Source organism: Lipotes vexillifer, unplaced genomic scaffold (assembly GCF_000442215.2).
Source record: "Lipotes vexillifer unplaced genomic scaffold, Lipotes_vexillifer_v1.1 scaffold1177, whole genome shotgun sequence".
In the NCBI taxonomy this organism is placed as follows: domain Eukaryota; kingdom Metazoa; phylum Chordata; class Mammalia; order Artiodactyla; family Lipotidae; genus Lipotes; species Lipotes vexillifer.
Window position 1 is genome coordinate 396,076 of NW_006789843.1, and position 16,499 is coordinate 412,574.

At 37.7% G+C, this 16,499-nt stretch overlaps 1 protein-coding gene across 1 annotated transcript in view; it reads right to left on the minus strand.

Annotated features, from left to right (window-relative positions):
* The window catches only part of RIC8B (RIC8 guanine nucleotide exchange factor B), a 119,627-nt gene that overhangs the window by 54,410 nt on the left and 48,718 nt on the right, over positions 1-16,499 (minus strand). Inside the window, exon 4 of the mRNA XM_007462870.1 lies at positions 11,273-11,367. Coding sequence (XP_007462932.1) covers positions 11,273-11,367 — 95 coding nt within the window. The remainder of the gene's footprint in view (positions 1-11,272; positions 11,368-16,499) is intronic.

The following is a 16,499-nucleotide window of genomic DNA, read 5'->3' on the forward strand; positions in this document are numbered from 1 at the left end:
GCCATGGCTCACGGGCCCAGCCGCTCCGCGGCATGTGGGATCTTCCCGAAACGGGGCACGAACCCGCGTCTCCTGCATCGGCAGGCGGACTCTCAAGCACTGCGCCACCCAGGGAAGCCAGCAATTATTATTTGGATAATTAATTTACTGGGAAACTACTCAAAAACTATCTTGTGACATCTATTCTTTTCTTGATTGTTATTTAACCTTTCATAATATTCATGTCATTTATACTCTATGTTCCTCCAGACTATGGTGTGGAATCCTTCAAGAACCTAGCACGGTACTCAGCTATAGTTCAGATAATATCTGTTCACCTAGATAACTGTTATTCACAGTGAGAATTAGGTTAAAGAGCTAAGAGCTTTAATAAAGAAAAAAACCCTCTCCCCAGTCTCTCCGAACTCTCCTTTTTCTGTATACCTATATAAGCTTGTTTATGTCTAACATAACACTCATCAAAACAAGTGCACTTATTCACTTAGCAGCCTCTTCTACCCCCTAGTTGGTGAGCCCTGGAGAACAAAGATTATACTGTATTCTGTATTCACCTTCATTGCCTCTAGAGCTCAACATAGTGCCTAACACATAGTAAGTGCTCAGTTAATAAATATAAACCAAAATGAAATCGTCCAATTTTCAAACATTTATTAGATGTCTGCCATGTATAAGACATGCTTACTTTTTTTACATTTTACATTTTGCAATATGTGTATCAAATCAACACACTCTACACCTTAAATGTATACAATGTTATATGTCAATTATGTCTCAATAAAGCTAGAAAAAACAGACATTATGCTTAGCACTGTAATGAGGTGTCATTGGGTACTACACTGTCCCCTTAAATATGTGAGATAAAATGAATTGGTTTAAACAAAGAACAACAAAAAAAAGCAGGGAGGTAAGTACTTTTTGTTTTCAATTTTAAAATTTTATTTATTTTTTTATACAACAGGTTCTTATTAGTTATCCATTTTATACATTATTAGTGTATATATGTTAATCCCAATCTCCCATTTCATCACACCACCACCACCCGCACTTTCTCCCCTTGGTATCCATACATTTGTTCTCTACGTCTGTGTCTCTATTTCTGCCCTACAAACCGGTTCATCGGTACCATTTTTCTAGGTTCCACATATATGCGTTAATATATGATACTTGTTCTTCTCCTTCTGACATACTTTACTCTGTATGACAGTCTCTAGGTCCATCCACGTCTCTACAAATGGCCCAATTTCGTTCCTTTTTATGGCAGAGTAATATTCCATTATATATATGTACCACATCTTCTTTCTCCATTTGTCTGTTGATGGGCATTTAGGCTGCTTCCATGACCTGGCTATTGTAAACAGTGCTACAAAGAACATTGGGGTGAATGTGTCTTTTTGAATTACGGTTTTCTCTGGGTATATGCCCAGTAGTGGGATTGCTGGGTCATATGGTAATTCTATTTTCAGTTTTTTAAGAAATCTCTATACTGTGCTCCATAGTGGCTGTATCAATTTACATTCCCCCCAACAGTGCAAGAGGGTTCCCTTTCCTCCACACCCTCTCCAGCATTTGTTGTTTGTAGATTGTCTGATGATGCCCATTCTAACTGGTGTGAGGTGATACCTCATTGTAGTTTTGATTTGCATTTCTCTAATAATTAGTGATGTTAAGCAGCTTTTCATGTGTTTCTTGGCCATCTGTATGTCTTCTTTGGAGAAATGTCTATTTAGGTCTTCTGCCTATTTTTGGATTGGGTCGTTTTTTTGATATTGAGCTGCATGAGCTGTTTATATATTTTGGAGATTAATCCTTTGTCCATTGATTCGTCAGCAAATATTTCCTCCCATTCTGAGGGTTGTCTTTTTGTCTTATGGTTTCCTTTGCTTTGCAAAAGCTTTTAAGTTTCATTAGGTCCCATTTCTTTGTTTTTATTTCCATTACTCTAGGAGGTGGATCAAAGAAGATCTTGCTGTGATCTTATGCCAGAGTGTTCTTCCTCTGTTTTCCTCTAAGAGTTTTACAGTGTCCAGTCTTACATTTAGGTCCCTAATCCATTTTGAGTTTATTTTTGTGTATGGTGTTAAGGAATGTTCTAATTTCATTCTTTTACATGTAGCTGTCCAGTTTTCCCAGCACCATTTATTGAAGAGACTGTCTTTTCTCCATTGTATATCCTTGCCTCCTTTGTCATAGATTAATTGACTACAGGTGTGTGGGTTTATCTCTGGGTGTGTGGGTTTATCTCTGGGCTTTCTATCCTGTTCCATTGATCTATATTTCTGGTTTTGTGCCAGTACCATATTGTCTTGATTACTGTAGCTTTGTAGTACAGTCTAAAGTCAAGGAGTCTCATTCCTCCAGCTCTGTTTTTTTCCCTCAAGACTGCTTTGGCTATTCGGGGTCTATTGTGTCTCCATACAAATTTTAGGATTTTTTTTTCTAGTCCTGTAAAAAAATGCCAAATTGGTAATCTGATAGGGATTGCACTGAATCTGTGGATTGCTTTGGGTAGTATAGGCATTTTCACAGTATTGATTCTTCCAATCCAAGAACATGGTATATCTCTCCATCTGTTTGTATCAGCTTTACTTTCTTTCATCAGTGTCTTATAGTTTTCTGCATACAGCTCTTTTGTCTCCTTAGGTAGGTTTATTCCTAGGTATTTTATTCTTTTTGTTGCAATGATAAATGGGAGTGTTTCCTTAACTTCTCTCTCAGATTTTTCATGATTAGTGTATAGGAATGCAAGAGGTTTCTGTGCATTAATTTTGTATCCTGCAACTTTACCAAATTCATTGATTAGCTCTAGTAGTTTTCTGCTGGCATCTTTAGGATTCTCTATGTATAGTATCATGTAATGTGCAAACAGTTACAGTTTTACTTCTTCTTTTCCAATTTGTACTCTTTTTATTTCTTTTTCTTCTCTGATTACCATGGCTGGGACTTGCAAAACTATGCTGAATAACAGTGGTGAGAGTCATCCTTGTCTTTTTCCTGATCTTAGAGGAAATGCTTTCAGGTTTTCACCATTGAGAATGATATTTGCTGTGGGTTTGTCATATATATGGCCTTTATTATGTTGAAGTAAGTTCCCTCTATGCCCACTTTGAGGAGACTTTTATCATAAATGGGTGTTGAATTTTGTCAAAAGCTTTTTATGCATCTATTGAGATGATCATATGGTTTTTATTCTTCAATTTGTTAATATGGTGTATCACATTGATTGATTTGCGTATATTGAAGAATTCTTGCATCCCTGCGATAAATCCCACTTGATCATGGTGTATGATCCTTTTAATGTGCTGTTGCATTCTGTTTGCTAGTATTTTGTTGAGGATTTCTGCAACAATATTCATCAGTGATATTGGTCTGTAATTTTCTTTTTTTGTAGGATCTTTGTTTGGTTTTGGTATCAGGGTGATGGTCGCCTCATAGAATGAGTTTGGGAGTGTTCCTTCCTCTGCAATTGTTTGGAAGAGTTTGAGAAGAATAGGTGTTAGCTCTCCTCTAAATTTTTGATGGAATTCACCTGTGAAGCCATCTGGTCCTGGACTTTTGTTTGCTGGAAGATTTTTAATCACAGTTTCAATTTCATTACTTGTAATTGGTCTGTTCATATTTCCTATTTCTTTCTGGTTCAGTCTTGGAAGGTTACACCTTTCTAAGAATTTGTCCATTTCTTCCAGGTTGTCCATTTTACTGGCATAGAGTTGCTTGTAGTAGTCTCTTAGGATGCTTGGTATTTCTGCAGTGCCTGTTGTAACTTCTCCTTTTTCACTTCTAATTTTATGGATTTGAGTCCTCTCCCTCTTTTTCTTGATGAGTCTGGCTAATGGTTTATCAATTTTGTTTATCTTCTCAAAGATCCGGCTTTTACTTCTATTGATCTTTGCTACTGTTTTGTTTCTATTTCATTTATTTCTGCTCTGATCTTTATGATTTCCTTCCTTCTACTAACTTTGGGTTTTGTTTGTTCTTCTTCCTCTAGTTCCTTTACGTGTAAGGTTAGATTATTTATTGGAGACTTTTCTTGTTGCTTGAGGTAAGCCTGTATTGCTATATACTTCCCTCTTAGAACTGCTTTTGCTGCATACCATAGGTTTTGGATCGTCGTGTTTTCGTTGTCAGTTGTCTCTAGGTATTCTTTGATTTTCTCTTTTTCAGTGATCTCTTGGTTGTTTAGTAGCGCATTGTTTAGCCTCCATGTGTTTGTGTTTTTTACGTCTTTTTCGCTGTAATTGATTTCTAATTTCATAGCATTGTGATCAGAAAAGATGCTTGATATGATTCCAATTTTTTTAATTTACTGAGGCTTGATTTGTGACCCAAGATGTGATCTATCATGGAGAATGTTCCATGTGCACTTGAGAAGAAAGTGTAATCTGCTGTTTTTGGATGGAATGTCCTACAAATATCAATTAAATCTAACTGGTCTATTGTGTCATTTAAAGCTGTGTTTCCCTATTAATTTTCTGTCTGGATGACCGGTCCATTGGTGTAAGTGAGTCCCCCACTATTATTGTCTTACTGTCGATTTTCTATTTTATATCTGTTAGCAGTTGCCTTATGTATTGAGGTGCTCCTATTGTTGGGTGCATATATATTTATAATATTTATAATTGTTATATCTTCTTCTTGGATTGATCCCTTGATCATTATGTAGTGTCATTCCTTGTCTCTTGTAACATTCTTTATTTTAAAGTCTATTTTATCTGATATGAGTATTGTGACTCCAGCTTTCTTTTGATTTCCGTTTGCACAGAATATCTTTTTCCATCCCCTCACTTTCAGTCTGCCTGTGTCCCTAGGTCTGAAGTGGGTCTCTTGTAGACAGCATATATATGGGTGTTGTTTTTGTATCCATTGAGCAAGCCTGTGTCTTTTGGTTGGAGCATTTAATCCATTCATGTTTAAGGTAATTATTGATATGTATGTTCCTATTACCATTTTCTTAATTGTTTTGGGTTTGTTTTTGTGGGTCCTTTTCTTCTCTTGTGTTTCCCGCCTAGAGAAGTTTCTTTAGCATTTGTTGTAAAGCTGGTTTGGTGGTAATGAATTCTCTTAGCTTTTGCTTGTCTGTAAAGCTTTTGATTTCTCCATCAAATCTGATAGAGATCCTGGCTGGGTAGAGTAATCTTGGGTGTAATTTCTTCCCTTTCATCACTTTAAATATGTCATGGCACTCCCTTCTGGCTTGTAGAGTTTCTGCTGAGAAATCAGCTGTTAACCTTATAGGAGTTCCCTTGTATGTTATTTGTTGTTTTTCCCTTGTTGCTTTCAGTAATTTTTCTTTGTCTTTAATTTTTGTCAATTTGATTACTGTGTGTCTTGGCGTGTTTCTCCTTGTGTTTATCCTGCCTGGGACTCTCTGCGCTTCCTGGACTTGGGTGGCTATTTCCTTTCCCATGTTAGGGAGGTTTTCAACTATAATCTCTCTCTTCAAATATTTTCTCGGGTCCTCTCTCTCTTCTCCTTCTGGGACCCCTTTAATGTGAATGTTGGTGCATTTAATGTTGTCCCAGAGGTCCCTTAGGCTGTCTTCATTTCTTTTCATTCTTTTTTCTTCATTCTGTTCCACAACAGTGAATCCACCGTTCTGTCTTCCAGGTCTTTTATCTGTTCTTCTGCCTCAGCTATTCTACTATTGATTCCTTCTAGTGTATTTTTCATTTCAGTTATTGTATTGTTCATCTCTGTTTGTTTGTTCTTTAATTCTTCTAGGTGTTTGTTCTTTAATTCTTCTAGGTGTTTGTTAAACATTTCTTGCATCTTCTCAATCTTAGCCTCCATTCTTTTTCGAAGGTCCTGGATCATCTTCACTATCATTATTCTGAATTCTTTTTCTGGAAAGTTTCCTATCTCCACTTCATTTAGTTGTTTTTCTGGGGTTTTATCTTGTTTCTTCATCTGGTACGTAGCCCTCTGCCTTTTCATCTTGTCTTTCTGTGAATGTGGTTTTTGTTCCACAGGCTGCAGTACTGTAGTTCTTCCTACTTCTGCCCTCTGATGGATGAGGCTATCTAAGAGGCTTGCACAGGTTTCCTGATGGGAGCGACTGGTGGTGGCAGAGCCGGGTGTTGCTCTGGTGGGCAGAGCTCAGTAAAACTTTAATCTGCTTGTCTGCTGATGGGTGAGGCTAGGTTCCCTCCCTGTTGGTTGTTTGGCCTGATGTGACCCAACACTGGAGCCTACCCGGCTCTTTGGTGGGGTAATGGCAGACCGTGGGAGGGCTCACGCCAAGGAGTACTTCCCAGAACTTCTGCTGCCAGTGTCCTTGTCCTCATGGTGAGCCACAGCCACCCCCCACCTCTGCAGGAGACCCTCCAACACTAGCAGGTAGGTCTGGTTCAGTCTCCTATAGGGTCACTGCTCCTTCTCCAGGTCCCAATGCACACACTACTTTGTGTGTGCCCTCCAAGAATGGAGTCTCTGTTTCCCCTGTCCTGTTGAAGTCCTGCAATCAAATCCCGCTAGCCTTCAAAATCTGATTCTCTAGGAATTCCTCCTCCCGTTGCCGGACCCCCAGGCTGGGAAGCCTGACGTGGGGCTTAGAACCTTCACTCCAGTGGGTGGACTTCTGTGGTATAAGTGTTCTCCAGTTTGTCAGTCACCCACCCAGCAGTTATGGGATTTGATTTTATTGTGATTGCGCCGCTCCTACCGTCTCATTGTGGCTTCTCCTTTGTCTTTGGATGTGGGGTATCTTTTTTGGTGAGTTCCAGTGTCTTCCTATCGATGACTGTTCAGGAGTTAGTTGTGATTCCCATGCTCTCACAAGAGGGAGTGAGCGCACGTCCTTCTACTCCACCATCTTGAAGCAATCTCTAGGGAGGTAAGTACTTTTTAAATACACACTGGCTCTTTTGGGTAAAAAAAAAAAAAAAAGCTTTGTAGATGCCAATGTGTTGAGTGAAAGAAATTATGCTGAAAAGGTGCAAGAAATTAAATCAGATCTGGTCCTCCCCTCTCTTTTTTCTCTAGTGTATAGGCCATCCCCATCTTTTCCCTTCTCTCCAAATAAAACAAAATCACAACCACATCCACATGCAACTTTTTTTTGGCTAAGTGTTTATGCATAAGCTTACTGATTATGGACAAGAGGGCTCAAAATAGTCTCAGGCAGATATTAGAATTGGACAGAATTAGGATGTCCTTTAATGGAGCCAAAAAGGTGGATCATACCAACAATTTACTTATTACCATAAGTACAGACAAAAGGAAATGAAATAGAACAAATAGATTGCAGAAACTATATAAGATGCTGATTAGTGGAAAGGAAGTCGACATCAAGGTCAGCTATCATTGTGAACTAACTCATTTTATCTCTATGTCCATGTCCTCCTGATTTCTCTAGGGAAAAAAGAAAAAGGCACTGTCTTACACAGAAAACATCTCAGAAAAACTGCTGCTAAGCCATTTTTTTACTCACTCATCTCCTAGAGCACCTTAACAGGCTCCTGACATGCCTACCAAGCATCTGGCTTGAGAAAATCTTAGATTAACAGGAAACAGATTTCACTACACAATCGCAATATATACAAAGAAATAGCTTCCTAAACAAAACATCAAAATTCAATAAACTTCCACAATGTTCATTGCAGCTCTATTTACAATAGCCAGGACACAGAAGCAACCTAAGTGTCCATCAACAGATGAATGGATAAAGAAGATGTGGCACACGTATACAATGGAATATTACTCAGCCATAAAAAGAAATGAAATTGAGTTATTTGTAGGGAGGTGGATGGACCTAGAGTCTGTCATACAGAGTGAAGTAAGTCAGAAAGAGAAAAACAAGTACTGTATGCTAACACATATATATGGAATCTAAAACAACATAAAAATGGTTCTGAAGAACCTAGGGGCAGGACAGGAATAAATATGCAGACGTAGAGAATAGACTTGAGGACATGGGGAGGGGGAAGGGTAAGCTGGCATGAAGTGAGAGAGTGGCATGGACTTATATATACTACCAAATGTAAAATAGATAGCAAATGGGAAGCAGGTGCATAGCACAGGGAGATCAGCTCAGTGCTTTGTGAGCACCTAGAGGGGTGGGATAGGGAGGGTGGGAGGGAGACGCAAGAGGGGAGAGATACGGGGATATATGTATACATATAGCTGATTCACTTTGTTATAAAGCAGAAACTAACATACCACTGTAAAGCAATTATACTCTAATAAAGATGTTAAAAAAATTCAATAAACTTTAAAAAAGAGCTTTGGAACTAAACATTGGATCTAAAAGCTAATATGCTCGTTATAATAATAGTAACAGAAGTAGCAGTGGCTGCAGTGTTGTGGCAGTGGCAGTAGCAGCTCCTCCCCCATTTACTGAGAGCTTACTCAGCGCCAGGGACGGATGGCTTTACTAATTTCTCATTTAATCATTATTACAACCCTTTGAGTTTGATGACAATGCATAACCATACACCACACTATCTAGGTTTACCTCTTTCATTACATTTTTCCTTAAAAAAAAAAAGCAAAAAACAAACTTAGATATTAACTTTAAAAAATGGAATGGGGCTTCCCTGGTGGCGCAGTGGTTGAGAGTCCGCCTGCCGATGCAGGGGACACGGGATCGTGCCCCGGTCCGGGAAGATCCCACAGGCCATGGAGCGGCTAGGCCCATGAGCCATGGCCGCTGAGCCTGCGCGTCTGGAGCCTGTACTCCGCAACGGGAGAGGCCACAACAGTGAGAGGCCCGCGTACCGCAAAAAAAAAAAAAAAAAAAAATAGAATGAGATGTTACCTTGAAACATTCTGATTATTTTTAAAATGATGCCTTAAACACACACACACACACACACACACACACACACACAAACTCTTTTCAGGGTCACTACAAATGGGCAGAATTTAGTAGATATTACAATTCTAGTAAGGTTCTTAAAATAGCCCTTTGAGGTTGGTATAGTATTTTTTCTGCATTTAAATGGATTAGCTTAGAGTCATTACTGCTCAAATGATACTAATCACTTTAATTCTGATTAAAGGGACATGCAGGGCCAGTCCAGATAAACTGTCATGTCAGCAGCAACCTCAATCTCCCAGGGAAGCCTTTTAGCAATACATATAAATCTTGTCTATGGCTCTAGGGGTATTCCTTCTTATTTACAATGTAGCTAACAGATATTTTAACAAAGCAACTAGAAGTAAATTTAAAGAAAAATATCTTTTAAATTTATTTAAGAAAAATCAATATTTAAACCAAATATCATCAGAAAGTAAAGTAAAGAAATCTATACTTTAAAAAAATCTGAGTGTTAAAATCTCTATACAGTTTTGCTCTCTTTTGACGAATACTGGGTACTGTTTTAAAATATTAAATTCACTCTTCAGAGAAAGCCTTAGCAATGTTTTTGTGACTACTGTAACAATTCCCATCAAAACACTTTCTTCTCACATCCTTGTATGAATGCCATTTAACTTGTGATATGTAATTTCCAAAATAAATACATACGTACATACATACATACATTTATACCTGGGCTTATAAACCCATTTTCTTGTAGTTTTAAGTTTGAATAGCTAGATTTCTAGTGTCTCTTGATTATAAAAAATTAGTCAGACAAAAATGCGTAATAAAATCTTTTTAGAGGATATGATTTATTGCAGTTAATCTGATTATTTTTAAAGATACAGCTTCAAGAAAATTAAAGGAAATTTTGATCTGTAGCTGCAGAGAGAAGTATACTTTTTAATTTTGAAGAAAACAATCTTTTGAAGGCTTGCAGGGCAGAGTACATAAAGATAACCTACCAACAAACTCAGTACAATATCAAATAATAAACTGCCAATAACTAAAATAATATGGGTATGACTGAAAAAGAACAAGGGTATGTTTCATTTTACACTCTGGTTGTATTTCTATAGTTTTATTTAAGCCATATTTTAGAAAACAGAATACTATAAATGCTCAAAAGGCAATTTCTACTATTAGAAGAACTCAGTTTTAAATTATTTGTAAAGCAGACTTAATGCCAAAGTTATTTGTTTGCAGATTTGAAATTTATCTGAATGGTTTAAAATGCCATTTGTGTTCTTATAGAATAAAGTGCCATGAGCAATCTCATGTTAAAGTCAGAGGACTTGTTACTAGAAACCTGATACAAAATAGTAAGAGAACTAGAAAGATGCATTAATACTGCTTCAGCTGTTCTCAGAGAATAACTTTTTAAAAAAAATAAATTTATTTATTTATTTGTTTATTTTTGGCTGCACTGGGTTTTCATTGCTGCGCGTGGGCTTTCTCTAGTTGTGGCGAGCGCGTGCTACTCTTCGTTGCTGTGCACAGTCTTCTCGTTGCAGTGGCTTCTCTTGTTGCAGAGCACAGGCTCTAGGTGCGGGGGCTTCAGTAGTTGTGGCTCTTGGCTCTAGAGCACAGGCTCAGTAGTTGTGACACATGGGCTCTAGAGCCCAGGCTCAGTAGTTGTGGCTTGTGGGCTCTAGAGTGCAGGCTCAGTAGTTGTGGTGCATGGGCTTAGTTGCTCTGTGGCATGTGGGATCTTCCCGGACCAGGGCTCGAACCCATGTGCCCTGCATTGGCAGGTGGATTCTTAACCACTGTGCCACGAGGGAAGCCCCGAGAATGATAACTTTTAACAGCAGCCCATAATAGCTCTAATAGGCAAGTCACAAAAATTGAACTATTTTTTATATATTAATACTTGAGACTGTGGCCCAATTCTTATAATAAGTTTTAAAATTTTAATTAATGTTGTTTAAGATATACTTTTTGGTAAATACTCTTATAATGAAAATAGTGAGAGTATTAGTTTAAGTGTAGTAATTAAAATCAGGGTTCAACCCCAAGCTCTTTCACTTATTAGGGCTGAACAATCTTGGAGAAACTCCTTGATTTTTCTATGACTCAGTTTCATCATGTACTGAAAGGGAAAAATAGTACCTACCTCATAAGGTTGGTGTGATGATTAAAAGAAGTTAATCTTTATAAAGCACTTGGCATAATGCCCCACACAGTATTCAATAACTGTGTGCTATTATTATCGTTCTGGGTTTTATTGTTGAATGCAACAAATGCCAAATTCTCTTCTCTTGTTGGGGCTTAATATAACAAAGTCAAAGGAGACATCAAAGGAGACAGAATGAAAATTTCTCATCAGGGCATAGTAATGATTTCTGACCTACCAGCTACCCAGCTTACTGTAATATTTTCACTTTCTTGTGTTTATAACAATTAAAATTAGATGCATAAAAACAATAAGAACTTATTATGTCTTTCACTGAAATATCAGTAGAGGTTACCTACCTGTGTAGCTCTTCTGTTTTGTCTTCAGTCGGACCTACGATTAGTAAACAATGGCGAAGAACAGCTGCCATGACACGAAACTGATGAGAATCACCCTATGGCAAATAAAAGAGAGGTGAGGAAAAATTGGGGATTGAATGAATGCCTTAATGAAGGAGTCTGGTACATTACTACAACCGTGGGAGTCATCCTATGGCCCATCTAACACCCAAAACAGTTATTCTTATGCCATACATAATAGGAGTCAGGATATTCTAGGAAGAATTCCCAAGTATTACCAAAGTATTAACTAAGTGAATTGTCATCATCTCATATGAACAACTACAGCCACTGCCAGAAATGGCTGAAACCATAAGTTGTTGATCTATCCTTCCCCTTATGACATGTCAGGCAAAGAGAAATATGATCAGCATCCATATATTATTACCCACTCTGTTTTACCTATCCATAAGATTTAATTCAACTAGGGATCTTTTCCATTTCCAGAAAGTCTAGATTCTTTTGTTGGATAGTATACTGTTCCAGTTTATGAGTCATTATAAAAATTCAAACAGATATAATACTATCAGGTATTTTAGAAGCGGGTTGTACATCCTTAATAAAAATGTCTTATCTCTTAACTTTCAAAAACAATGGATTAAAATCTATAATCTATCAACTTCATTTTAATGAATCTTCTTAATCTCCTAGTTCCTCCAAATCTTATTCCTAGTTTCTCCAAAGCGACCAGCAAGTGATGAAAAATAAGCACTCTTGAGTTTAATCTCCTATTTTCCCAACGTTTACTCATTGGTAGTGGTATTAGACACACATAGAGTCAGAGGGAAGGCAAATAATAGGAAATAAGCTGAGCTCTGAATAATCACTTGGTTTACCTCCTAATTTATCGTGAGATCTTGGGCCACTACAATTTTTTTAATCATCTGAATCAAGGTTGTACCTTTCTTCTTCCAAACTTTTAGTAATAAGACATATGAAATTAGTGATAATTATCTATTATAATCAGATCCTGGATATGTTATATTTCAGGAAGGTTCCAATTACTTCAAAAGCTATTAAAATTTTTAAAGTTCTGTATATACATAATTGATTTCAAGTCTGTATAAAGTGAAATATATTCACATATCATACATATATAGCCTATATTCATATATGTAACTCAGCCCTTCTAGGAAGATGTCTTTTATAAAATCTAACAAACAATAGCACAGTTTCATTACTCATAATGTGGATAACAATATTTTAAAATAACACCATCATGTGTAGATTTGGAAGAGATGAAGGTCTCAGTGGCATAACAGAAAAAGCCCTTTACTTAGAGTCAAGAGTCTAGGTTGTGACCTTAGGCAAGTCATATGGCTTCTCTAAGCCAAAGTTTCCCCATATGCATCTCCACAAACATGAGATTGTTAGGTTTGTAAAAGGATTAAATTAAAGAAGATGATACACATGAAAATGCTTAGTACTTTCAGTGAAATATTTGAGGGTGAGGGGAAGGATGAGGCAGGAAGGAAACAAAAAGTAAGACTGATAGAGCTGAAATGAGTGATAGCGAAATTATTGCGTGTTGGGGAGGGGGACCGGTGGAATGCTAGAGACACTAAGGGCTTGGAATGAACACTGTTCCACTTGCCATCCATCTTCAAATGCCTAAATCAAAATTCTCTAATATGCAAATATACTTTTACATATCCCACGTTACATGAAGCACAGCACACTGAAATGCATGTGAAACTCATCCATTACTTAACTCTTAAAAAGATCATATTTTCCTTGGTTTTGATAATTAACTAGGAATGCACTTCCTTTTAAACTAGATTTTCCTTTGTTTTAAATATCACAATCATTCTCTTCTCATGCTGATGTTGACAAGCCCCTTGCAAAACTCCATTTTGGTCCTTCCACTATTTGCAACTGTAAGTGAAAATCCTACTTCCTTCCATCCCCTTTCCTCCAATTTTCATGACACCAACTCCCTAGTTGTACCCTGTGTGTGCCTGTCCTCTTTTACTGTCCACTAAATTCTATTTCTTTACTCAAAACAACTACTGAAGTCCCGGGATTGTGTGCCTCTTCTTTTAGTATCACTGACTCCTTTTCATCCTCCAGGTCTCAGAGAAGCCCTTTCTTTGACCACCTTATTTAGGTAGATTCCTTCTTTCATTATCTCTATCATTGTATCTTGTTATGATTTCTTTCAGGAAATCATAATCTGTAATTCCACATTTGTTTACATACTTACATATGCATTGTTTTCTCCATTCATCTAGTACCTTCACAAGTTTTAGAGGGCATGTGTTTAACAAGTGTTCAATAATTTTTAATGTAAATGAAAAGTAAAACAAACAAAAAAGTGCTCAAATCATAAGTGTACAGCTAGATAAATTTTCACAAAATGAGCACGTCCATACAACCAGCATGAAAACAAAGCAACGCCAAGATTGAGAACCCCAGAATTGCCCTCATGACCCCTTCAAATGACAGATCTGCTCTTCAATTGTAATTCTAACATTTAACATCATGGTTTAGTGATTTTTGTTGTCACAAATTTTAAGTGAATGGAATCATAAAATATAGACCCTTCTGTATCTGGTTGTGAGATTCATCCATGTTGTTGTGTACAGTTGCAGTTTGTTCATTTTCACTGCTTGAGAGTGGTGCTATTCAAAGTGCAGTTTGTGGACCACTACTGGTCCACACCCTGTTTGCCACTGATCTGCAAAGCCATGAGTACAGAAGGTACACCTGAACATTTAGAAACTTTTCAAGCAGTCTGACATGGTGTGTAATATTGTATTATACAAGAGTTCCATTCTGACAGCTAGGGAATCATTTGCATTGATTAAGATCTGAGCCATTTAAAAAATAATAATAAAAGGAAGCATGCCGAAACGAAAAGTTAGTTGAAAAGGTCAAATTCATCAGCTGGAGAATCCTGACTTTACTGCAGGCAATCGGTATCAGTTGGGGCATGTATTGCTCACGTTGTATTTGATAGGTGTTGTAGCATCAAATTACGGGAAGGAGGCAGCACAACAATGAAGAGAAGAATCAAATGACTTGTCAGTAATGATGCTTCAGTCCAGGGGAGCCTCGTTTATGAGAACCCACTGTTCACATTCACGTACTGTTCCTGCCAAAGCACTGCTGAATACAGTGAGTATATTACAATTCACTTATCCATCCTACTCTTGATGGACACTTGGACTATACTGAAGAGTGCTGCTATGAACATACTTTCTTATATGTCATTTGGTATGCTGGGTCGTAGGGCATATACATATGACAGACTTTAGAAGGTACTGCCAAACAGTGTTTCAAAGTGTTTATATCAGCTTACACTCCCACCAGTTGCTCTACAGCTGCACCAACACTTGGTATTGTCAGCCTTTTAAATTTGTCATTCTTATGGATGTGCAGAGATTTTATTATGCATTTTCCTGATGACTGATAAAGTTGAACACCTTTTCTTATGTCTACTGGTCATTTGGATAGCTCTTTTATGAAGTGCCTGTTCAAGCCTTTTGCATATTTTTCTATAGGGTTAATTGACATTATTTGTAGGACTTGAGTATATTCTAGGTAGAGTCCTTTATTGCATATATGTGTTGAAAATATCATCTCCCATTTGGTGGCCTGTTTTTTACTTTCTTCTCTTGATGAACTAATTTTAATGAAGACCAATTTGTCAATTTTTCCTTTATGGTTTGAGCTTTATTTTGTTCTGTTTTAAAAACCTCTGCCTATTTAAGAAATGTTTGACTTGTTTAAAATAAAGTCATGGGGCTTCCCTGGTGGCGGAGTCGTTGAGAGTCCACCTGCCAATGCAGGGGACACGGGTTCGTGCCCCGGTCCGGGAAGATCCCACATTGCTGTGGAGTGGCTGGGCCTGTGAGCCATGGCCGCTGGGTCTGCGCATCTGGAACCTGTGCTCCTCAACGGGAGAGGCCACAACAGTGAGAGGCCCGTGTACCAATAAAAAAAAAAAAAAGTCATGAAGATAATCTTCTGTTTCTTTCCAAAAGCTTTATCATTTTACCTTTTACATTTAAGTCTCTTATCCATCTCAAATTAATTTTTCTGTATGGTATAAGGTAGGGATTTAAATTCATTTTTAACTGATGAAAAAGCCCACCTTTTCCCCACTGCAATTCAGTGTTACCTGTATCATAAATCAGCTGACTGTATATGTGCAGGTTTATTTCTAGATTCTTTATTCTATTAGTCTGTCTCAATAAATATTTGTTGAATGAGAGCTATCATTTAAAATGTCTTACTTAACAAAGGTCAGAGTGTACACTATTTCCTACTATTGGTTGTTCTGCTGGGTGACTTTACATAAACAATTTAAACTCTTTGATCTTTAGTGTCCTCATTTGTCAAATGAGATTAATGCTCCTCCTATCTTATACAGATGCTTGAAAGAGTAAATATAATTGTTCTTTTTAAAACAATATACACAGTTTATACAACTGTCATTTACTTCTTCATGAGCTAAGTTTTTTGTTTGTTTGTTTGTTTGTTTGTTGCGGTACGCAGGCCTCTCACCGTTGTGGCCTTTCCCGTTGCAGAGCACTGGCTCTGGACGCGCAAGCTCAGTGGCCATGGCTCACGGGCCTAGCCGCTCTGCAGCATGTGGGATCTTCCCGGACCAGGGCACGAACCCGTGTCCCCTGCATCGGCAGGTGGATTCAACCACTGAGCCACCAGGGAAGCCCATGAGCTTAGTTTTGATATCTTTAGGGCATCAACAGTCTCTCCTCTGTAATCCTACTATCTCCAAAGGTTGAGAAGGCAAAAAAATACCTAAGACAGAGGAGGAAGAAAGAGAAAGCAAGCAGGCTTGTTGTGACAGTAGAAATTAAAATGAGATAACACTAAGAGAGGTAAAAACTCATGAAACTCTTTGGGATCTTTGTTGGGGGGGGGATCTTTTTATACAGGCTTTGTTTCTTATTCATAGATTCCACTACTGTACTATTGCTTTCTTCTCCTGTGCAACCTGTGGAAGATTTTCACTTTTGTTTGGTAAAGGTATCAATATCCTCATACCTTTTTCATTCAGCGCTTCAACCAATCTAATCAATGCCTGAGAAAAAAGTCTGAAAGGAGAATACCTCACACCAATGAGTCCTAAACTGGTTTTGTTATCCCAGGGTAGTTCTCATTACTTCAAGAAGGTTTAGGAAACTTGTCCTATGAAAATTCAATTTCAATTCTACACAAA